At 47.1% G+C, this 24,541-nt stretch overlaps 1 protein-coding gene across 2 annotated transcripts in view; it reads left to right on the top strand.

Moving 5' to 3' along the window:
* KLHL3 (kelch like family member 3) overlaps positions 1-24,541 on the top strand; it is a 50,221-nt gene that overhangs the window by 10,168 nt on the left and 15,512 nt on the right. For both annotated transcript variants that reach the window (XM_027736106.2, XM_027736116.2), the window contains exons 3-8: positions 1,529-1,635; positions 6,883-7,004; positions 14,835-14,997; positions 17,977-18,086; positions 22,919-23,035; positions 23,986-24,135. In XM_027736106.2, the coding sequence (XP_027591907.1) occupies positions 1,529-1,635; positions 6,883-7,004; positions 14,835-14,997; positions 17,977-18,086; positions 22,919-23,035; positions 23,986-24,135 (769 nt within the window). The remainder of the gene's footprint in view (positions 1-1,528; positions 1,636-6,882; positions 7,005-14,834; positions 14,998-17,976; positions 18,087-22,918; positions 23,036-23,985; positions 24,136-24,541) is intronic.

Below are 24,541 nucleotides of genomic sequence, written 5' to 3'. Positions count from 1 at the left end.
GTGCCTCCCTTCACATGCATCCAGAAATGTCATACAGAGGGTGTCTTGCTAAGCTTTTAACCTATTTGCAATATAGAACCATAGAATTGTTTAGGTTGGAAAAGACCTGTAAGACCATTGAGTCCAACTGTTAACCCAGCACGGCCACGTTCACCACTAAACCATGTCCCTAAGTGTCACTTAGGGTTTTAGCTTTCAAATGTAGATGAAATTATTTTATGAGTGGTACTTTAGATGGCTGTAGATGACTCCAAAGAGGAATTGAGCAGAGCAACTTTTGCATAAGCTGAAGGATATGAGGAAGCTTCCATTAAGAGGCTCATAAAGAGCTCCCCTCATTGCCCTTACCCCTTCCAAACTGGGGTGAACATAGAGTACAGACTACCAGTTCCTACTTTCTTCCTGTTTTCCAACTTTAACCCTCTGTTTCACAGCTGTTTTGTTCACATACTAGGCATACCTAGTCCATTAGAAACAATGTGTATGTTTATTTGATAATGAGGTTTCCTAAAGACAAAGTTCAGTGTGAAGATAAGCATTTCTGAAGAGAAGGCAACATCTAGATTACAGACACTGATCCTTTTTCAGGCTTGGCATTTGAAAAGAACACCCCTAGTTTGCATTTGTATGCTTAAGCATCTTAAACCAACTTATTGGGAGGCTGAGCACTTCTTGCTGTCGGCATCTGCGAAGCTCTGTGCAAACATTAACTAATGAATCCTCAAAGGACGGATGTGGGGCGAATAGAAAAGGTCACTCCTTAATGAAGTGACTTTTCCAAAGCTGTACAATGAGTCAGTGGGGGAGCTTAGAAGGTTTTTTTTTTTTTGTTTCTGTCTGGGACCCGGTTCTTTATCCCAGTGACTCTTAATCCCAGACTAATTCCTGAGGTGAAGGAAGTCCTCATGCCCATGGTTAAACTCCAGTGATTGACACCTCCTCTCTGGCAGATGGCAGAGGCAGCCTCTCTGCTCATCAATGCCAGGACATGTTTTGGTGGTCACATTCTTTAGGGCCAAGCACGAAAGGAAGTACCAAAATCACTGCATTTTCCACTCTACCCTTCCCCTGTGGAAAGACCAAAGTGCTGCTGGTGTTCCCTTCTCTTACAGATCTACTAGAGCCTGGCTCCAGGAGAGTTCTTGGAGTTCTTGGGCCTGGCCCAAACTCTTAAGCTCTTCTGTGCCTTCTCCAAGCCCTACTTGTTTGAGAGGTGGAAGGAGCCCCTTATCCTTTGTTCTTTGGGCAGCGTGTATACTAGTTTGACTTCCATTTTTTTTCCTGGGAAAAGCAGAACCACAGGCAGGGCTGCAGCATCATTAGGATTCAGGCTTTGCTTTGTAGGCAAACAGTGATGGGAGCTGGTAGCTGAAGGATTAGAGGACCTTGCACTGGGATTTGGCAGAAGCTCAGGTGCCGTGTCTGTAGTGGTGGGTCTTCCACTTACTTTTTTAGGCTATACTGATGTAGCTTTTTGCCTGACCAGGAATTCTGAAATGACCTTTGTCTTTTCTGGTGTTTTTTCCAGCAAGAGGCTCCTCTGTGATGTGGTGATTGTGGCTGAGACCGTGGAGATGGAAGCCCACCGCGTGGTCCTGGCGGCCTGCAGCCCCTATTTCTGTGCCATGTTTACAGGTACTCTCTTTGACACCACACACTGTTCTGGGGTTGAACAGGCCATTGCAATCCCGAGGCCTCAGGCTGTGTCTCTGTCAGGAGCTGCAGCACAGGCAGAGGGTTTCCTTAAGAGAGAAGTGATACAGATAGGTCTGCAGTTTGCTAAACTTCATGGATGATGCTGGTCATCCTTGACTAATTCCTTGAGGCATCTGTATGGGTGTGGGGTGCTTGTGTGGCTGTGGGGTGAGTGGGTAGCATGTGGGCCACAGTAAGGTTTACTATGGGGCTTGGCTCACTTGATTTTTTGGTTATTTTTATTCCCCCTAACAAGACCGTGGGTCATGAAAACATTATTAACATCAAGCACGTGTGCAGTGCCCCAAATGTTCATGGTGCACATCAAAGAAGTAGCTGGCACAGGAGTTGTAGTTTCAAGGCTCAGCCCTGCTGATACTGATTTGGCAGTCACAGATGTTTAATCTCCCATGGCACTTTTTTCTGCTGCCTGAAATAACACTGTTGTTCTCTCGCTCCCAGTGTGTTTTAGCAGCCCTGCTTTTTGGCAGGGTGTGTTGCTGCAGTCTGGTATGTTTTGGTAAGGGCAGAAGGGAAGAGGAGGACAAAATTCTTGCTCTGTTAGCCTGATCACTGTAGCAGGTGCCCTTTGAAGGCTGTGCCCAGGCAGGGCAGCAAAGAAAGCCAAAGAAAGCCATGCCAATACTGAGGCAGGAGAGTGACCAGCTTATTTAAGTCATTCTAGTAAAATTAGTCTGGTCAGGAACTCCTTAACTTCCTTCCTTTTCCTTGCCCTCCTCTCCAAGGTAGGAACTGACTTAACCAAATACAAAGAAAATGATTTTTACACCCCAGGGAATGGGTGTTACTGTCCCTGAACTCCAACATAAATGAGCTACAGGGGTTTTGCCCCTGTTTCATGTTCATTTGCTTGTAGTCTAGGGCTTGCTTCTTCCTTTTAAAAGCCTTGGGATTAGACCTAGTTTAATTTACTTTGCTGGAAGCAGAACACAGCATTTCTCAGGAAAGAGCTTGTCATTTGGGAAGCTTTTTTCCCTTCTGTGATGGAGATGGGGGGAAAACCTCAGGTGTAAACAGATGTCTGAATGTGAGATGAGATGTGACGCCGTGGTGGCTTTATCAGTGTGGTGAGCTCAGGTGGGAGAGTGGGAGAGCATTTGTGTTTTCTAGGGCACTGTTGCTGCACCCTGAAGTTGGTGTTGGCTGTGGTGGTGAGGCAGAGGAGCAAATGCTGCTCAGAAACAACTGTTTGTCAGGGTACCTCGAGCACGACTTGGGAGGGCTTGTGATGCTCGTTCCTGGCGAGACATTTAGTAAAGGAAAACTCTTGGAAAAACCCTCTGATCCTTAGAGGTCATCTGAGCGGGAAGGTGGTGGTGCAGGGCTGCTCGTGTTTCCATGCAGGAATTCTCTGGGCCGTGTAATCCCTCACGCTGTGAGTTAAACAGTAATCAGCTAACCACGGTCATGTGGCTGCTCCGCAGCTCCCCTGGGCTGGGTGACAGCCTGGGCAGCCGCCTGTCCCCTCCCCCTGACACATCCCCGGGGGCAGAGGGTCAGGCAGAGACCAGTTCTCCCTTTGCTTTCAGTCTGGCTAGTCCCAAATTCCTAAGGTCTGGATCTCTCTCTTGCGAAGACTGAGTGCGTGATCTCCTTCCAGCTCTGTGGGGGTTCCCTCCCTGCAAAGGGACAGTTTAAAATCACAGCTCCAACATGAGTTGGTTGTCGTGACTTGATTTTTTTTGCATTGCAGTTTTGCATCAGTGATGAAGCCAGTGGCTCAGGGACAGCCACACCATGGGGTGTTTGCAGGAGCTGCCTGTGCACGCTGAGTTCCCGCTGGAGGAGCAGCTTTCTGGGGCTGTGGGGGGCTGGAGGGATCCCCCAGCAGTGCCAGCAGCCATGCTGTGAGGGAGTGACCAGCAGGAAGCTGTGAACAGTGGAAACCAAACTGAGACCTGCTGCTTATCCACCTTTGCCTGCTGCTTGCTCTGCAGGCCCTGTCCCTGACAGCTGAGCCTGACTTTGGTGTCATGAGTGACCTTGTGATGACCTTGGAGTCTTTCCTAAACCATCTTCTGTCCTCTGGTTAGGCATTCCTCTTTGAAACAGCCTTGGGAAGCCTGAAAATGGGCAGGCACATCTTCCATTCCTATCTTCCACTGCTGAAGGGGAGATGGGACCCAGCACTTCCTAACTGAGTGTCCCTTTTTGTACTGGCTTTCTGTAGCATTTTGGATGGTGCCTGGTCCTCATTGGCACCATTCTGTGGGGATAATTTGGGACAGTAATTTCTGTCCATTTAGAAGAAAAGAGTCATTTTGAAAAGGGTAGCAAATACTTCAGTGATGCTGCTGGGGCTGCTCCTGTGAGATACCTTTGGAATGTTGGAAATGCTGAAGGAGGAAGCAGGTCTCATGTGCTTTCCCTTGCAGGTCTCACGCGCTGCTTCAAGGCACTCACCCCATGTGTGAGAGGCTGTGCTTATGTTATATGATGCACTTGTATTCTCCTTCAGCACATCTGGGACTTAGGAAGCAGGCAAAGCTGTCTCTGTGAAAGCGCTGGGAAGCCTCTCTGGAGTGCAGTGTGCAGGAGGCAGGGCAGGCTGCAGTGCTGGGTAAACATGGCACGGCGAGCTGCTACAGTTTTGAGAGTAGTTTATCTTGTGCCAAAGCAGAGCTCTGCTCTCTCCCTGCCCTCATGAGCAGAGGGGAACAGGGAAAGCACTGCTTTCCCTGTTGAGCATGATGCAGAAAAGGTGTGCCTTCACAAGGGGCCATTGTCTGCAAAGTCTGTCCCCTGAAGAGGGTCTGCTTGGAGCCACTCCGCCTGTTTTACCTGCCTTGCTCCCGCATACCTTGTCCCTTGTGTCTGCCTGACTCTGCCCAGCCACAGAGGTGCAGGGACAGGTCTGTGCAGAACCCTGTGCAAGGCAGCCCTTTCTCACCACAGCCCTTAGGGATGAGAGATGATGGTAGTGCTCTGAGTTATTCTGTAACTGAGGTGTCAGGTAAGGCTCTAGCCTGACTTATGAGAGACATCCTGGGAGTTGGGGTTTGTGGGATTTTTTTTCCTGAAGGGATGTGGGGTGAGATACCTTCATTGGCCCGCTGTTGGCTGCCCACAGCTGTGCCCCACAGGCTGCATTTGCCCTGGCTCTGTGCTGGCCTCCTCCTGGTCTGCACCAACCCCTGCCTTGGTTCACTTGTGGTGTCTCCAGGTTCTTCCTCACTCCACAGCACTAGAGGCATGTCCACCCTCTGACAAGTGGGAGGAACTCCATCGCTCCAAGTTGGATCCCACTCGACTGTGGGGCCCAGCATGTGAGACTCCCCCCTCACGGTGCCTGGGCTGGCAGGAGCAGAGGCAGCGGAGGCTGTTGGTATGCAGGGCTGGCAGCTTGCTGGTGGGTGTGGAAGCCCACACAGCTTTTATTTTTGTTGCCTGTGTCACATGAACACCACAAGGACAGATGATGTTATCAGGTTGGTCCCTCCAAGCTATTTCTGCATCGATCCCTGGGTGTGCAAGGCTGAGCCTCCTCTCTGCACTGTGGGTCCCACAGGGCTCTGGCTGCTCTGCTCCTCCTCTCTGTGCAGGGGGGGTTTGGTGGGTGCTCCTTGCAGGCACCTCCAGCACCACAAGGCTGATGGGGACTGGCTTGTTCTCAGAAGCCCCCTCTCATCTCTGGAGACGTCTGGGATGTTTTTGGGGGAGGAAGTGTGTGAAGATGACATTTTGTCAATTAAAAAGTCCTGCCTGCTTTGAAGGCCTCCCAAATGTAGGTCACTTATCCCTTTGTACTTGTACATTTATATTCATGGGCTTCTCTGAATAACACTTTATTATTTAATTTTAAAAATTGAATTTGGGGCAAATATTATTTCACTTCTTGGGGCCTTTGACTCTTCTAACACTTTTGGTCTCACCCCACTCCTGTTATTTACCCGCTTATTGGCATAAATGAAGTCAGCAAAGTTCAATTTGCAGGATCCAGGTATTGCTAAAGCTTGGACCCCCCTTTAACATCTGACTCTGTGCACTTGATGTGCCCAGCCACGTCTTGTCAAACACTGCACAGAGGTGTAGGCTGTAATTACTTCTCCTATAGGCTGCAGGAAGTATTTTCCCACTTAATCCCACAGCAGTACTGAGTCACCGGATTTCTGAGAGTGGTGATTATTCATGCCCAGGTTTAAGAATTGACATTTTTTCATGCTCTCCTTTGTTTAGCTTTGTTTTTCCACCCATCATTTTCTTTCCGCTCGGGGTTTTGCCCTTTCTTTTCTGTGGCCCCTCAAGATCTTGGTGATTAAACCCTGGGTGAGGTCACGGTGTGCGTGGATGCTGGAAGGGCCCTGGGGAGTCCCTTGTCCTCCCCCCCAGCATGATTTTGTTCCTCTGTCGTGCTCCTGTCACGCAGGGGGCGTGGAGGTGGGTCATGAATAGGCTCTTACACGGACACATGGTTTTACTTGTATATCCAGAGGGGAAATTATTCCCCTAGCTCTGCCTGTTTTTAAGTTACGGATTTGAAGGAAGGATGAAGTTTGGATCCGAAGGTGTGAGGCTGGGAAAGTGAGAGGTGAGGAAATGCATGTTCCTGTGTGGATGCTTTGCACAAGGTGTATCTGATGGATGGGTTACAGCAGGGTAATTGAGAGAAGCTGGCTGCACTCTGGGTGCTTGTTTTCCTGAGCAGGTTTCAGCTTCTTCCTAAAGGAAGAGGGTAACACTGCATTGCTTTTACTGTAGGGTATACCACAAAACACCCTAATGCAGCTGTTGCAGCATACTCATCTACCCATATGTATATATATTAAAAAAATTAAAAATACTTACAGTAAATATATAAAAAAGGTCTTTCTAAGACTTGTCCACAATCTCTTTGAGTCTGTCCCTATACTGTTGAGGGACATACTGTTTTTTTGTTTTTTTTTTACCTCTATATTTGTTTGAATGCAGGAGACCCACGGCAGGTTCTTTTCTGTCAAGAAATTAAGCTCGTTGCATTTATTGACTTATTTTTTTTTACATTAGTGTCCTCAATGTTGAGTTGTTTTTTAGCTGGCCTTAGGAGGCTTTTGGGAATCTCCCTGGTTGTTCTTCAGTGGTCAGGGATAGTGCCAGGCAGTCTCGTAGTCAGCAGGAGAACGTGCTGGATGTGTGGGGAGCGAGGTTCTGCAGAGCAAACTGTAACTGTCCTTTTGAACTGAATTTCAGGAGACATGTCTGAAAGCAAGGCCAAGAAGATTGAGATAAAAGATGTCGATGGCCAGACCCTGAGGAAGCTGATTGATTACATCTACACCGCTGAGATTGAGGTCACGGAGGAGAATGTGCAGGTAGGTCTGGTCCAGCACTTCCCGTGGAGAACCGAGTGAAAAGCTTGAAACTCAAAGGCACAGGTCCTTTTGGGGGTGAGGGATCTCCCCAGGCTGCAGAAAGTAAAAGGTTGAGCTTGAAAAAAGCTACTTCCAGCCTCTGTTTAGTCTTGAGGCGCTTTAGTGTTTTCCCTGCACTTAAGTCATGTTGCATTTAGCTTTTGTGTTGGGCTCTTATAACAAGAGCAGGCATTTGCCTTCCAAGAAGCTGTGCTGACTTGTGGGTCAGTCTGTCGAAGGTCAGAATAGACTCAAACAAGCAGTGAATTTTAAGGCCAGGGCAGGGGAATCTGGCTGTTAGTTTTTAAATTCTTCTGGCTAGTTTGAGTTGTTCGGCAGAGCTTTGAGTGGAATATATTGTTCAAATGAGGGCATTCTTCCTTTTTATTTTTGTGTGTGCACTCTGTCTTGAATTTCTGTGAGGTCAATATTTGTCCAAGAGTGGAAAGAGTAATTGAAAGGCAGCCCAGAGATAAAGCAGGGTGCTCAGGAAGAGAGTGTTTTACCATGTCACGTGGCTGTGGCTGCTGGTCAAGCTCTTTCTTTGACTCTGCTTGTATTTGTGGTAAGAAAAAGGCTCTGCACTCAGGCACTGATTTCTGGAAGGGATGCTGGGAGCTCGTGTGTGGACGTGCTTTTCGGTGGGTCTCTGTTTTTGTTTGCAAGGGGCAGTTTGAGCCCCTTGTCCTCCTCTCTGTGACCTGGATATAGGTCAGGGTAACAAGTCTCTGTCCATGATGCTGGAGAGAGAGGGGCAGTGCTGCTGGGTGCATTCTGTTGACCTAATTAACATGGCAAAATTAGACTAGTTCTGCTTGAAATGAGGTTCTTGCTGTGAGCTCTTCTGCTCCAGTCCCTCAGGGACAGTGCAGGTTCTTGCTGACCAGTTGCTCCTGAAAAACCCTGGGCTGTGCCCACTTTGCAGTCTAAGCCCTTGCCATGCTTCGTGACCCAAGTCTGTGGGGGCCTTTTCTTGCCCCTTCTGCCCTCCACTTTTACGAAGTTGACTTTCTGGTGTGCTCCCAACCCAGCAGTTGTCACACTGGTAGGAGTGTGGAGCCTGGTTGTCCTACAGGACCATCAGCGAGGAGACCTTCAAGGTGTCACTGCAGCAAAGGAGCTGAGACTCAAACCCAGCTGTGGGTGGCTTGGACTGGCTCTCTGCTGTGTGACCCACACTTAGGGGCTCTGTATAGTCAGGGTCATCAGCAGCTGACATACAATGTTACTCAGTGAGGAACTGGGGTGGAGCTCCTTGGACCTCTGGGATCTCCCACTGAGGAAGGAAAAAGGACATTTACACGCTCTTGGGCTGGTCCCTTCTTCTGTGGGAAATATGAAGGCCAAATCCACGTGCTTTCTGAAATGTGTGCTTTCCTTCCATGCTGCTGGTTGTTGGGTGGCTCAGAAGCACCCACTCGGCACGTGGGACGTGTGGAGCTTGGGACACCATCTGGCCCCAGCCAGCCTGCCTTGAATGGAGCTTGGGAAGGGCCTGTGCCTGCCCAGGGGAGTATTTTGGTGCTCCAGCTGCACCTGTGTGTAAGCAGGGCTGTGGGAGCTGGTGCAGGCTGGAGAGCTGGCTCTGTCCTGCTCTGCCTGGGCCTGCCCAGGAGGTCTGGGAAAAGTCCAGGTGTTCCCTTTTCCGAGCAGCTGGAAAGCTGTCTTTCTTAGTAAAACCTAACCAAAGCCTGCCTTCTGTGGCCTGGGGATTACAAGGAGTTAAAGTAAGCTCCCTGTCTGTATTTTGGCTTTCATCTCTTAGACAGCAAGATAAAAAAACATAAGTTTTGAATACTAAGATTTGGGCATGCTGTTTTTTCCCAGTCTATTAAATGAGGTCCTTTTACTGCAGGATTTATTTCAATAACCACTCTGTGAATAACTCTTTAGGCTAGAGGTAAATTCATGGGAGCTAAAAAATGAAGCTGTTCTACCACAAGATTAACTGACTAGTTTAAATTTTATTATGTTTAAAATGTTCATGCTGAAAATGTTTTATGGAATTTATTATAATTTTGTGATGAAACCAACAGAAATAGATCCTGTCTCTGGGTGTTTTGCTCTGAACAAAAGGCTATAAACAGGTTAATATTCACCTGCAGCCAAAAGAAGAAAAGTTTACAGAAATGAATATTCTGTGATTTGTTGGAAAGTTTCACATCAGTGAAGGCAAAAAACATGAGCAACAAAAATTAAGCTCTTTGCAGTCTCTGGTTTGGATTAGCAGTGTCAAGCTTAGGAGGAAGGTTTGGTCCTTTGCATCACCACATCTCCTGATGCACAGCTTTGGGTCATTCATCCATCCATCCATCCATCCATCCATCCATCCATCCATCCATCCATCCATCCATCCATCCATCCATCCATCCATCCACCCAAGGACACCTCAGAAGTACCTGTGTTGTTTCAGCAATGTTCCTTCACAGCCTTGCTTGAGCACAGTGAGACTTTCTCTTTTCCCAGCAGGTATCTCCTGAGGTCTGTTATTGCCATGCCATGCACTCTGATTCTCTAGCAGGGCAAAGGTGCTTTTTTAAAGGAGTTTTTCAGACTTCCTGAGTGGGTGGAAGAAGCAATTTCTGGGTATAGGTGCCAGGTAATTTCATTGTAGAAACTAGCAAAAATAAAAAGATTGCTCAATGGCATTAACTGAGCAGATGCAGCCAAGCTACCGAAACTTGTCAATAAATGAAAAGACACGATCTTTTCAGTGAGCAAAATAAGATGAGAGCAGAATAGAAATGAGAAGATGAGCAGTAAAGGTACCATGCAGTGCAGGAATGAATGCTCCCAGGCGTGCTCTAATGCTGAGCAGTGCCCAGCACTTCACAACAAGAAGCCTTTTTACAGTATTTTTGTTACTCCTTTTCTAATAGAAACCTGTATTTTTTTGCTTTTATAGGCCTGGTATGAGTTCAGGAAGTGAGACTCCCTTTTTTCTAAGCTTGTATTTCTGTAGCTGATTGTACAATGAAATGACACAGTGCTTTTTGTTTTGTTTTTCGTGTGAGGAAGGATGTGTGTACAAGGGGCCAAGCCTTTACAGTCAGTTCCAGTCATCATCTATGTAGTGAGTTCCTGGGGGGGAGGTTCATCCAATTTCTCCTCAAGATTATGTCCCAAATGTGCAGGCAAAGGGGATTTTCAGCCCACCTAAGCTCTGTAAAGGAGAGCACTGAGCCCATATGGAGGGAATACTCTCTTCTAACCCTGCTGGGGGCATGTAGGTGAGAACTGCCCCAGCAAATGCAATCCTGCTTTATCTACTGGACCTTCATTCTTAGAGGAAGATTGCAAGGCAGTGTAGATGAAGCAGTAGGAGGGCTCAGGGATGATGGATGACAAAGAATCTTCTATGCTGAGCAGCATTTTACCTCTGAAAATGCATTTGGGATTTAACCTCCCACTTGTTTGGAAGGCATGGAACAGAGAGAGAACTTATGTCTTTATTGCAGTCATGTTATCTCAGCAAAACCCACGCTGGGATTTCTGTCCCCACTGCCTTCTGTTGTTCCTCTTCTGTTGCACCCCACATCAGGGTTGGTTGTAAAGATTCATATGCATGACATACAGATCTCATTCATTTGAAGGTGGAGTTTGATACATTTATTTAGAAGGAAGTTGTGTCATGCAGTTTCTGTAAAAGGAAGGAAAACTAAAGTGATTGTCATGGGGAAGTTCGTGGATGCTCACGTGCAGCCCTGGTTGACTTCCATGGAACACGTGTCAGAGCACAGGGCCTGCTGCTCCCCACCTGTGTGGAGTAGCTGGTGGTTTTAACACTGCAATTACTTGGGTTTTTCAGATAGGTCTTGATTTTGCAGCTGAAGTGGCTGCACTGCTGCTTTCCAACCCTCATATCAAACCTGCCAGCTCCGAGTGATGGGAGCAAAGTCCGGCGATGGGGAAGCTGAGCGTGGTTTCCTCGAACAGAGCTGAATGATGAGGAGATTTGGGAGGAGGCTCCTCATTCTCTAAGGTGGTCCTGTGAACATACCTGGACCTCTGGTTCTAGGCAGTGAATACAGTCCCTCCTCAGTGTGTCCCAGCCATCCTTAATGAAGATGACACTTCATTACTTTCAGCAGCCTAAGAATTGCCCTCCCAATTAAGCAAGTCATTATCATTCAGGCTGTAATGATTCCCTGGAAAAAATCCTGATTAACCTGACTTCCCAATTAAACTTACGGATGCTGTGCAGTGTTACCACATGTGAGGGGTGTCCTTGTGCACAGCCATAGTTTGAGATATGGATTGTGCAGAAAGAATGAAACCTGAAATTAGCTGTCTGGAGGAAGTGGATATTGAAACTGTCAGCTTTGCAGGCACAGTAATTGTCATACAAAATGACTTGAGAAAAGAGGAAAAAAGCTTTGCCAGGAGCTGTACTGTTTCCATTTCAGAAGTGTGCTCCTGCACCTCAGCTCTCCCTACAGACTTAGGACTTCACAGCAAGGAAGGAGAGTTGTGTGGCAGATGCAGTTTTCATGATAAAGGGGTGATAAGTGGGTCAGTTCATCACCCTTCCCCCTCTTTACTCCAAAAGCTGGAATTGTAGCAGGTGCAAGCCCAGGGTGAGGCAGAGCACCTTTCAGCAATAAATCAGGGCTGTCTTCCTCCCTGCAACCAAAGCTCCTTGCCATGGATTGCCTTGGAGTGCTGGGGGTCCTGGTCCATGGCAAGGTTGACTCCTCTGGGTTGGGGGACCTTCCTTAGACCTATGGAAAATCTTATAAGTTGGCTTGGCCTAATACAGAGATGAGGAGAAACTCGTGGATGCGGCACCAGAGGACTATGCTGGGCCTGATGGAAGTGTCTCTGCATTTTTATTCTGCTGTTTAATCAAGGAACGGTGTGTCTGAAGTTGGAGAATGTAGATCAGGAGGGAAGTTGCCAGCAGCTCCCCTGTTTTCTCTCTCACCTCTATATCCCATGTTCTTCTCATGCCTGCTTCTGGCATTCCTGCTCCTGGTGAGGCTTTGTGGCTCCCTGATCCTGTCCCACTTGCCTCTGCCTGGGCCATTTCACCCCAGGTGGAGCATTTAAGTGGAAGCTCCGTTGTTCACCCCGTGTGCTGCCTGGGAGCAGCTGGGGAGTGATAAAGCCTAATTGCCATCCTTGCACTCAAAAGCCACATTACACTAATGTAATTTTATCTCCACTACTCGTGCAGTTTGGAGCAGTTCATTTAAAACTGTGTGCTTTACCTGCCGTGCAAACACAAAATCCATTAATTTCTCTGGTCACGGGTTCCCCTGGGAGGGTGCTTGGGAGCTGTCTCCCTGTTTGGGCAGATGTGCAGTCCCAGCTGTGTCCCTGGATGTGCAGCTGAGGATTACAGCCAGTACTCTTGTTTGGCTTCTAATTTGACTGAATTGTCAAAGCTGCTTATGAGCTTTAATACATCCCCTGCTCTGGGAAAATGCTCCTTTCCCAGTTTTGCATAGCAGGAATGGACTAAGTTAACTTTTGGCCATGGGTACCTGGAAGGCTGTGTCACGCTAGGGAATCAACCCCAGTCTCTGCAGTCCAGCATTAATGAATAAACCTTAGAGTGACACAGAGCACTTTTGGCTGAAAGATGTTCCTAGTTTACAGACATCAAAGGTCTGTGGAAGTAATTGCACAGGCAATGTTGTGTTAAACTTGAAATTGGTAGGAGTCTGCAGAGCACAGCTGGTGATCTAGATGGTTATGGTTATATCTATACATATATATATACACACTCCCCATAGATGAGATAAATTATTTAACAAAGCAGTCAGTCTCAGTAGTAATAGCAGATAATTTTGACATAGTTTCAAGAAATGAGTGGGTTTTGATATGGAGGCAGATCTGGTACAGAAGCCAGCTCTCTGTAAATCTTTCACGGCTGTTGGAGTTCAAGTACTGAGAGTCAAATCCAGACCCAAGTGAGTAACTTGCCTGGATGTTAATGGGGTTGCAGTTTGGTCCTGCTGCATGTTTAGGCAGGGCATTTCCTCTTGTTATTTCTAAAGGAAACAGACTTTGTTCTCCCGGAAATCCTTTGCTTGCTTTTCGCCTTCCCTGGTAAAAACAAGATGAGTGTCGAGACGCTCAGCTGGGAAATGGGAAAGAGAAAATCCACTCATCTTTTGATAGGCTTTTTATATCCTACTTCTGAGAAGTATTATGTGGTAATGCCCCTTTCCCAAAGGCTTCAGTGGTGTAAGGCTCCTTCTGCACTGCCCTCTGAAGCCAGCACAGGGCTGTAATAGTAGTACTGGTACGTCCAGGGGCTGTCACATGTGGTGTTAGTGATGGCAGTGAGCACCTTCTGGTTTAGAGGCAATATCCCAAACACTGGAGGTAGGCAGCCCCCCTGGATTGGCAGGTGGACATGCTGGATGGATGGGGGTGCACAGGAGAAGCTCTGTATGGTCTGTGCCCAGAGAGTTTTTGCAGGGAGTCTGGCTCCTCTACCCAAAACCCTTATGCAGCTCAGGTGCTCACCTCTCGTTCAGCTAATCAGAAAGTGGTCCACAGCTAGGTTTCAAAAACCTAGAATATTGCTATCTTGATTTAATCAAACCCCCAAACTAGTCTCCTCCTGGCATGAAGAGACCTGGGCCAAAACAGACTCCCGGGTTAATTGATTTCTCTTTTTATTGTTGCCTGTTGGCAGTGGATGCTTGGCTGCTGTTCAGCTGGGATGGAGCTGGAATGCATCTGTGGCTTAGAAAGACCTGGGGCAGGTTGTGAGTGTCCTGCCCTGATGTGGAATGGGACTGTGGTGGCAGGGACAGGGAGGGGACATCTTTATCCCTTCCGTGCCGTCGAGATCCAGGGAGGTGAACGCTGTTAACCCACTTGTTTTGTTTAACAGCTGCTTGGGGTTTTTTGAGTTGGAAGTAATTTCCAGGAAATGTGTGCTCAGATGGTGAGCACAGATGCCCAGTTGGAAGGACATGTGTGAAGCAGCCAGAGCTATGAAGGGTCTGGGATAAGACACGTCTGCAGTTGCTGTTCGACATAAGAAAGGAAGTAGCTGATGTCACGGGCTGCAACGTCCCGATTGACTTTGTTTTCTACTTCCTGTCCTTCTTACTGGCCTCAAAGGTGTTTTTTTCCAGCAGATGTCACATTCCTGATCCACTTCCATCTCCATTTTCTGCACTTAGTTTTGGAGGGACAAAGCAGTACCTTATTTTCAGAACGAACCACAAGTGTCCACAGCATTTTGTGTGAGTGGAAATGAGGGCTGTTAATTTGAATAGTTGGCCCCATCTTTCCTGGGAGTCTTGCTGTCACTAAAACCTGCTTGAGCTTCTGGGAACTTCCTCTCTTACACAGCCATTTGGGCACCCTGCTCAGAGGCCAATTGGTTTCGTTGGAAATAAGAAAGTTCAGGGTTTTGAGGAGCGCTGGGCTGCTATGGGCTTTGAATCTGATGGCAATGCTTATAAATAGTATAAAGCTCTTCAGGGGAAAAAACAATAAATCTGTGGTGCAGGACCTACCTGCAGCAAAGCCAGAAGTGCAGGTGCACCCGTGGTTGCTTATGTCTTGTCCTCCCTTTACCTACCTCGAGGTCTTGTGGGGAGAAGATGTGAGGAGAAGAGCTCCACTTTTAGCCCAGCATGGGATAGCTATTTCCATTTCTCAGAGCGTGAATGGAGATCTTCTGCATATGGATAGAGCCAAGCCTTTAACCTTCCTTCTCGTCCCCCACAGGGACCCTGAAGGGGAATTGCATCCAATTTGCGCAAGCTGTGCATCAAACACTCTTTGTCGGCTCGCTCTAATTCCCCTTTCTTGCCTTTGCAGGTTTTGTTGCCAGCTGCTAGTTTATTGCAGCTGATGGATGTTAGGAAAAACTGCTGTGACTTCCTTCAATCCCAGCTGCATCCCACGAACTGCCTCGGCATCCGAGCCTTTGCCGACGTGCACGCCTGCTCCGAGCTGCTGCAGCAGGCCAACGCCTACGCAGGTGAGGGAGGGGAGCCCTTCTCTGGGGTCAGACTCGCTCCCAGGGGCAGCAACTTGTGTAGTCTGAGCGAGATCTGCACGTCCTGGTTGGTCACTTCATACTTCTGGTGTTAGAACGGGGAAGGGAATACTTTTATTGGGTTCTAGGCCGGTAACTTTCTGTCACGCCGCGAGTTGTGAAATGTGGTTTGGTCGCAGGGGAGCTCCTTGTGAGGTAAAAACCCCTGATCCTGTGGATCTCAGCCCACAGAGTAGCTCCTGAGTGTGATCCCAGCAAGCTCTTTGTGTGCCTGTTCAACAGCTTGGTGTTGGCACGCTGGCATCCTCCCCAGGGACCCTGCCCTGAGGGAGCAGTAGGCAATGCTGGGGATTTCCATTCTAGGAATAAATGGAACTAGGCAAAATTCAGTCTCGTGGGTGGGAGAGGGAACACTCTGCTAAAACTGCCAGGCAGTCTGAGGCTCTGATCTGTGCAGCAATGGGCACTTACCCCCAGGGTGGATAGGCTCATGTTTCCTGGAGAGTGGATGTGTTTGGTTGCAATGAGCAGGTGCAGGCAAAGGCTCCCAGCATTTCTCCTCTACATTGTAAATGTAAAGCTGTTTCAGGCAGCCCCAAGCCCTGAACTCCCCAGTACTTTCCAGTCTCCTCTGGCAGAGCTGCCCTTGACCTCTGCTCGGGAGAAGCTGGTGGTTTTCTCTACTCAGTTTGTTTTGCTGCTTTTCTGGTGATTTGTATGGGGATAAATACACCTGCGGTCTCCCAGGGCACCTGCTCTGTCCTGCAAAATTTTCCTTGTCAACGGTTTTGTCCTTAATTGGACCATAAGTAGGCTCAGTGGAATAAAAATGTGCCCACCGAGTCCTCCCCTATTCTCCTGCAAATAAAAGTAAAACCTTTTCAGCTGCTCTGGCTGTATTATCCCCTGGAGGAAAAGGTACCCTGGAAGGAATGGTTAATTGTATAAAAGCTTGCTTGTAATATCTCATTATCCTTGCTTCCAGGCCCTGTTTAATCTTTAACCCAACAAGCAGTGCATTCACTGTATATTTATTTGGTTGTTTGGCAATTAGAAAGTCTGCTTTGTTGTTTTATTGGCCTTCATAAGTCCCAGTTAGTACAGCAGTCCATGTAATGTTAATGGAACTCCATTAATAAAAATGCCATTAAAATTCTTTTCACTATGTTGTTTATGTAACAGCCTTAAAGCAAGACAGAAGGTCCCCAAACTCAAGACTCCATGTCTGCACGAGCTCAGTTACTTGAGAAATGCTTAGTTCTGGCCAGTGGATCACTTCAGTAGATGGAGGAGCCTTCTTGATGCAGGCACCAGTTACTTTATTAAAATCAGTAAATATTCTTACTTGCTTGCAACTAATAACAAGAGATCAAATATATTTCTACTGCCAGATGCAAGTCCAGAATGAATGACTTTTGTCCAGAATGAGATTTTGTCCAGAAGTCAGAGTGCATCCAGCTGACTGTGTGGGGAGTGTTTCCTGCCTCTCGAGTATTTAAGGCCAGAAGAGTTCTTTAGATCTTATATATACTTCCAGCATAACAGAGTATTAAACTTTATCCACATACTGCTATTTTTAGTCAGAGGCTTTGGCTTAGCTGTGGGGTTTTGGTCCCCATTACACCAAGTAGGGTCCGTGACTGGGGAAGTCCAAGTCCAGAGTCCAGCTCTGCAGCACCAGCTTTGGTGAGGGGTCATTCAGGTGCCGTCTCCAAAGAGCTCCTCTCTAGAATATATGCCAGCTCATGTCCCTGTGGTGCTGCTTTTTGACAGGCAAAGCACTTTGCAGATGTGAGAACTCGAAGCAGATCTTGCTGCGGAGGGAGATTTTTGGATACGTGAGTCTGAACTTCGCAAAGCTGCAGGATTAGAGCTTGAAAAAAGCTGCTGCAGATAAAGTGTCTGAGCTTCATGTTTCTGTATTTCAGCCAAAGATAAATGGGACTTAGAAATGGCAGGTGAGATTAAATTGGCAGTATATGTAAGAAATGCTTGCAAAACTAAAATTGCCTGCAACTGGCTAATGACACAGTTGACCTAGAAATTATTTTTTAGGAAGTAATTCTTTCCTGTGCCTTTTGACTCGATGTAAATCTTGACAGATTTGATGATCCTCAGTCATAATTCTTCCAGTTTGGGATTATAATCAGTGACATGCATTTTGTTTTCAAGTGGCTCCCAGAGTTACAGCATGGAGGGATCTGGAGGCAGAAAAGGGAGAAAGAGGAACTTGTAGAATTGTGGGCTGAAGTGGAAAGGGGAAAAGCTGCTGGGGAAGGTGGGTCCTGGGGGGTTGGAGCAAGAGAAAGGGTACATTTACATGTTTGGGGGAAAGAAGTAAAAGGTGGAAGGAGAGGAGAGCTGATCCCATGGGAGTGCATGGGATGAAGATGCCCCTTGCCCATCTCTCCATGTAGCCCTTGGACACACAGATTCAGCTCCATGCCCTGGGATTCCTCAGTATTGGCTGCTGACCATATGCCCCAAACTGATTCATGTTAAAGGTGGGCTTCCTTGGAATATGTGCAAATACCCAAGACCCTTGTGGAGTCTCTCATCCAGGAGCTGAGCAGATCTGATGCTGCCTAGCTTGTTGAAGTGGGCAAGAACTGAATCTCGAGGTGGCCAGATAATTTACTGCCTTAGAAAGGCACTCACACTTGTCTCAGTTGCCACTTCTAATCTTATTTGCCACTGGAAGACTCTTAGTGGCTTTTCAGAAACTTTGATGTCATTTATGAAGTTGTCTCCTGGGGCTCATGCTACTTGAAATAACATGAGATTTCTCTTGCAGCTCTCTCTCTGGTTTCTGTTTGTGTTCCACCACGCAGCCACAGTGGGTTTGTCTCGGGTGCTCAGAGCTGTAATAAGAGCAGTTCTCTGAATGCTGTAGTCCTTCCATTGACTGAAAATACGGATTTCATTATAATTTTCTGTTCCCTCTTTTCATTTGTTGAACAGAGCAGCACTTCCCTGAGGTGATGCTAGGAGAAGAATTTCTTAGCCTTAGTCTGGACCAGGTTTGCAGTTTAATATCAAGTGACAAGCTCACAGTCTCCTCTGAAGAAAAGGTACTGTAAATTGCGTAGGAAGAGTGAATGTAAGAATGCTGGAATGTTTCTAGATCTTACACCAGGAATGTTCTCATTATATGCTCTTTAGGGGCCATTCTGCAACAGAGATCACGGGGAAAGGAAAATTAAAATCATGCAATTCCTAGAAACACATAAAAATGACCTTCACTTGGTTGTTCTTTGAAGGAAGTAATGATTCTCAGATCTATATCACTTCCAAAGGCCCTGGGGGTCAGAACAAAATACCTTCCCTCCCTGGAAAACTCCCATATGCTGTTGTGTAAAGCACTCATTACCTGCTGCAAAACCTCAGAGAAGGTGAATTTCATTAAGCCAGAGAGGAGTATTGGCTTCTGTTGCATGTTGGGTGGAACAACAAAAGGAGATCTGGAACTAAAAGGAAGGAAGGAAGGAAACGTTTTTCTAACATCATCAATGTTTTGAATGGAAGAGGGGAGAAAAAGGCACTGGTTGATACTGTTTTGTGGTTGAAATGTTCAGCACATCTTGTATAATCTGGAGTCCTGGGGAGGAGAGTGACTAAAGCTTTTAGTGCTTGGTGAGCTCCATTCTCTGGTGTGAGCTTCTTGTATGACCTGCTGCAGGTTTCTGGGGACAGGTACGTGCCTTGAGTCCTTCAGCTCACCCCAGAATTGTCACTGTGGGGAGGTTGTAGAACCACAGAGTCATTAAGGTTGGAAAAGGCCTTTAAGACTGTTGAGTCCAACCACTAACCCAGCACTGCCAGGTCCACCACTAAACCATGTCCTTAAATGTAAATGGTCACTTGTGGGAGACCACAGGAGAGCTTGAGGATGATGTGGTTTGTAACTTCAGGACCCTTGTTTGGGTGGGACGAGGCTGGACCTGAGTGTGTTGGTGCTGCTGCTCAGGCTGCACATCCAGGCATGTGCTCTCCTCCTGCTGAGCCCCTCTGGGCTGCAAACACACGGGTGCTGGGGCACACAGGGGTGGTAAAACTTCCCAGAAAACCTGCACCATGTGAGGTGGGGGCACAGGGATGCTCGGTTCAGATGCTGAGCCTGCAAACTCAGAGGCTCCGTGGGGTGCTCAGAGGTGACACACGAGCAGGGCCAGAGAGGGCGAAAACCAGCGGCACCAACTCACAGCAGAAAGGCTCTGCATGAGCCCAGCAGCCTGCAAAGGGAAGTGCAAGTTTAGTAACCAATTTTTTCCAGTCCTGTGCAGCATTGTTAAAAAGCTTTTATTGGCCTTGTGCCCAGAGGAATCAAAGTGCTCCCTCCCTCATCTGAGCTTTGTACAATCAAACCCAGTATTTCTTTGGCTGATTGTAAAAGTTGAGGATGCAGGGCAGTGGGAGGAAATGTAAGCATGAGCTGTATGTTCAAAACAACAGATCTGAATAACAGGAGAGAGGCAGAAAATGGGAATGGAACATAAACATGAAATGTTCTGGGGTCCAAAGAAGTGCTGGAAATTGAGGACAGGCTCGTAGGCTGCTGTTCCTTGTTAACTTTATGACAGACAAGCCATTTTCCTCACCTATATTCTTCCTATTTGCTAATGCTTGAGATATATATTATTAAAAAAATACATAAAAGTATATGCAAGTGTGTGTGTATGCCAGTCTGTACATACACATATGTATCTATGTGCACAGGTGATGGAGAGAGAACTACTTGGAAGCAACAAGGTGTTTTTTAAGTAGACAAATAGTTCAAACATCTGAGAGCTGAATTGTCACAGCCAGATTTCACAAGAGGTTTTCCTGTTCCTGTTCTCACTGTGACTCTTACATGGACTGCAACCTGGCATCCAGTGTTGCCATCCCTGGGTCACTGGGAAGTGTTAGAGCCGAGTCCTGCCAGGACCAGGGAGGGAGTGTTGCCCTTGGAATGCCCCAGGGCATGTGTGCTGTGCCCAGGACCTTGTGTGCTCTCCCCTTCCTCTGCCACCCCCCAGCTAATACCAACTGGCCCAATAAAATATATTTTTGTCTCCACAAATTTGGCTTACTTGTACCCTTAGGCCATCAGGACTACAAAAATTGTCTGCTAGCACAGAAATCTATTTTAATTGCAAAATGATGACAGAATTTCCCCACCATTCAAAGATTCTCCTCCTTCCTTTCCTCTCCCCCTTGTTGTACCAGCCTCTGTGCTTGTACAGGCCTTTTCAGCACAGGGCAAAGGTTTGTTTTGGTCCCTGCCTGCTCTTTTTGATATAGCTGAGTACTTGGAAGACAGTTTTATTAATGTTTTCTAATTGGCTCTTTAATTATGACACTGTTTGCAAGCCAAAAAATCCCTATAAAAATCATGTTTATTTGCATTTACTAAAGATGTGTGAAATGGAGGGGCTTTCAGGCCTTGAGAATGGGCTCCTGCCAGCTCACAGCACTGGCTAAAGAAATTTTTTAAAGGGTTGGGATTTTTGGATTGTGGATTCTACACAGAGTGCAGTAACTGACTCTTTGTCCCACGTCGCTGACATGCAGCAGAAGCTGATGCATGGTCTGACTTCTGGGAGTCCCTAATAACTGGATTTTTGGCTGAAGAGACTGGGAAAACATCTGGGCTGGCTCTTTCCGTAGGTGGTGTGAGGAGAGGGGATATTCCAGGCTTTTGCCCTTCTGCTCCATAGAGTTGGAATTTTACTTCTCCCGGGTTTGGTACGGCTCCTACAGCCAGGCAGGTGCCAGCTGCTACCTCAGCTGCAAATCCAGCTGTGTGGGTAAAACTGCTTTGGTCCATCCCACCTGGCAGCAGGATCCTGGCTCCTGGGGGAGCAGCAGTAGCTGCTCGGGGTCTGCAGCGGGCACGGCACGTGCAGGGAGGGCACAGCAGTGGTGGAAACAGATGCGGCCTTTAAATAGAGATATTGCTGTCTTGGATTAAGTTTTTTTCCCCCTTTCTCATAAAATTAGGAGTCAGAGCCAACGGAAGGTACCAGAATCTGATTTTTTTTTTTTAAATGCTGTTATTTTTAGAGTAGGCACAGCAGGGAAGCATCGGTGTTTGCCTAACTCAGGAATGGTCTCCAGTTTATTCCTGGTGACATTTGCCTCACCTTCCTTTAGACTTGTTCAGTGTCATCTTGTCCAGGTGGGCTGTCCCAGCCCTGTGACCTGTTCTGTAGCTCAGCCTTAGTGCAGAAGAGGTTAATGAAAAGCCTGTTTGTCGGCTAAACATGTGCTTTATCCTCCCTCCACAGTCATTTGCAATTAAAAAGATCTCACAACAACCCAGTTTCTACTTTAAAGGCCTCATAGAAGTTAAATTGTTTGTTTGCTTATTTATTTTAATTTTAAAATGCTTAAAGGCTCTGCAGTAGTTATTCTCCTCAGCATTTGCTGGGGTTTGATTACACGGCTCCCTGTTGTGTTGCTTAAATCCTCATCTAAGTGTCCTGAATTCCAAACAGTTCAGCAGGAGCTTTGTTGGCACAGGAAATGAGGCCGGTGCTTTACTGCTCTTTAAAAGTATATAGTTTAGCCCAAGAGGAAGAAACCCCTTTCTGCTCTGCCTCTTCTTCGTGGGGAGGATGTGTCTGCCAGGACCTCCTGTTTGCCAGCAACAATAGGGGGCTGAGAGATGGTGCCCTCAGTTCTGGTTGATTTAGTCAAATTAGTGACCTTGGACCAAACAAAATGGTTTCTTGGGAAGTGGTGGGAGGGATGGAAAGAAAGAAAAAAATTATCTGTGCAAATTGGCCTGACCAGTTGGTGACCCCAGAGGGAAGCTGAAACCAAGGGCACTTGCCCAGTGTGCTGGGACGAAGGGCCAGTGATGCTTTTTTTGGGGAAAAAAGATAGGGTCTGTGGGAAGGAGCTCTGCTCAGCCCCCTGGGCAGTGAGAGCACTTGGGGAATGTCGTCTGTAGATCTGAGTTACGGATCAGAATTTAATTCTGCCTCAGTGGGGAAACTCCACTACAGTGATCCAGATCCTGCTGTGCGGCATCTGAGCCTGCACCAGCCCCTCTCCCTGCCTTGCTGGGTTGTTTAGAGAGCCTTCCCCACTCCCGATGACATTTTTAGGCCTTTCTTCTGCGAGTGAGGCTCACAGTTATATAAGCACATGCATATTCATACCGGAGCCCACATAGGACGCTTCTGCCTGTGCGTCGCAGGGCTCTGCTGGCGCCTGCCCATGGGCTGTTTGTGAGCACTTGGTCACGGAGCACAGGTCTGGATGCTTATCTGAACCAGCTGGATCTGGAAGTACAACTAGAATTTGGTTCAGACCAGAAGCCCAGTGTGCTCTTGTTTTCCAGCTGGAGTATCCGAGTATTTTTAGCAGCGAAGTGCACGCGGTGCAGAGCTTCCGTGGCTGCAGGCAGGGCTTGTCCTGGGTGTGTGGGGAACTTGTCCTCAAGACTTCTTGGTTTCTGGGGTGGAACTGGTGCAGTGATTAAATACGAGTGTAGTGACTTACTGCGTGGCCAGGCTCCTTGGGGAGGGAGATCTCTGTTATCAGGAGTAATTGTTGTGGCTGATTTCATGAATAATGTCCAGTGCAAATGTCAGCAGGCTCATTAAGTTTCCTGGCTGCCTTCCAATCCTAATGTCCAAGGGGTATATGATTGTCCTGGACATGCACTTAGCTTTGGGAGTGATACAGCACATCTAGATGGGAAGTTGCTTGTTAATATGCATGGTCAGCTCAGCTCTTTGGTACAGTGGTGCTTGTGCTCTGTGTATAGTCACGACTCTTTCATCTGTTTTTGATAGAGATCTTGCACCTCCGTCCTGTTCCATGCTGTAAAATCACAGTGCTTCTGATTTTGGGTAGGTGACTGTGCAAGCCACTTCTCTCTCCCCCATTTAATTGTAATTTATCTGTGTAGGTGTTTGAAGCAGTTATCTCTTGGATAAACTATGAGAAGGAATCTCGCTTGGAGCACATGGCTAAACTGATGGAGCATGTTCGCCTGCCCCTTTTGCCCAGAGATTACCTGGTACAGGTTAGTCTGCAAATAAGTCCTCAGTAATTGCACTTAAGCTGCTGGTAGCTCCTTAATCAATGGCTTGTCTGTTTGTGTCTGAGATGGGTAATTTGGTGTGTTGCTAAGTCTGTAAACAGAGGAATAAAAGCAAAAACTGAGTGGACTCTGAAATCAATGCTCTCAGTCAGAAACTTTCTTGTAAATGCTTCTGGGGGAAGCATTGAGCAGTTACTGCCTTGTGATTTTTCACCCCAAAAATACCCAGGTGGTGGTATTACAGGCTTGTGTAGGTTTTTTTTTTTTCCCCTCCTGCACAGGTAAATTTAGCTTTACGTGTGATAATTTTGGCTAAAGATGTGTTCTGCACAAAGATATGGGTCTGTGTGACTGGCAGGTGAGGTGCTCTCTGACTTAGTCTGACTTGGAGATCGTTCTTCCTAAGTTAATTCCTGGGATCTGGGCCTTGATAATGAGCTGAGAATCCTCAAAGAAGGGGTTGGCATGTGGGCTCTTTGACTACTATGCTTTTATCATGTGTCTAAAAAAATCAATACAATTGGCATAAAATTGGCATTCACAAGATGAACCCATCATATTTTTTTTTTTTTCCTCTCAGCTGTATCTTCTGATGGAATAAAAAATGCTCCATCTCCTTAAAAAGTCTGACTCAGATAAAAGAAATTACTTATTTTGTGCTCAGACTCCTGGTGAATTCTCCTCTGCTGAGTTAAGTGTCTGGCAGAGGGTGATAAAAAGCTCACTCTTTGTGAGTGGTCTTGGAAAACAGGGAGAAACTTGGATGTTTTTCTTTGGGAAGAGCTGTCAGTCTGTATTTGTCTTCTGCATTTTTTTTAAAATGTTGATACTCTGGAAGGGAAGTTCCAGGTTTCATGCCCTTTCCACAAAGCTCCTTGTGACCTGTGCCACCAAGTACTGGAGTTTAAATGATCTTTTGTGTGTGTTCTCAGACAGTCGAAGAAGAAGCTTTAATCAAGAATAACAACACTTGTAAAGACTTCCTTATCGAGGCCATGAAATATCATTTGCTTCCTCTGGATCAAAGGCAACTGATAAAGAACCCCAGAACAAAGCCCAGGACTCCTGTTAGCTTGCCAAAGGTAAGCAGAGCTCGTCACTTCGTGTCACCTCACTCAGCTTTACAGGTGGCATTTTCTGTCTTTGACAGGAGCTCGAGAGCTTGCTGTGCTACTTCTTCCTAACTCCATGATCATGCTTTGAAGTGTTTTACTCCCTCTTCTGGCATTGCCTGTGCCCAGCAAGGACACGAAATTAAGTTGGCTAAACGTAGTTGAATCGTTAGGGGAAGCAGCATCTCTGCTGCTGAAGCATTTTGTCGGCCACAAGTGGTTTTGTGACTCTGGAGAGGCTGCAGCGCTGGGAGGGCTGGCTGAGGTGTCGAGGAGCCCTGCTGAGGAGGGTCACAGTAGTTGTCTTTTTGTTTCCTGTATCCATAGTTAGAAGCCAGGAAATCGGGAAAGAACAGCACCCAGCCCCGTGGGCAGG

The sequence above is a fragment of the Pipra filicauda genome, unplaced genomic scaffold (assembly GCF_003945595.2).
Source record: "Pipra filicauda isolate LSUMZ 115617 unplaced genomic scaffold, ASM394559v2 scaffold267_size1258537_pilon, whole genome shotgun sequence".
Lineage (NCBI taxonomy): Eukaryota > Metazoa > Chordata > Aves > Passeriformes > Pipridae > Pipra > Pipra filicauda.
Note: the sequence above shows the minus strand (reverse complement) of the source record. Positions and strands in the feature narration are given on the sequence as shown.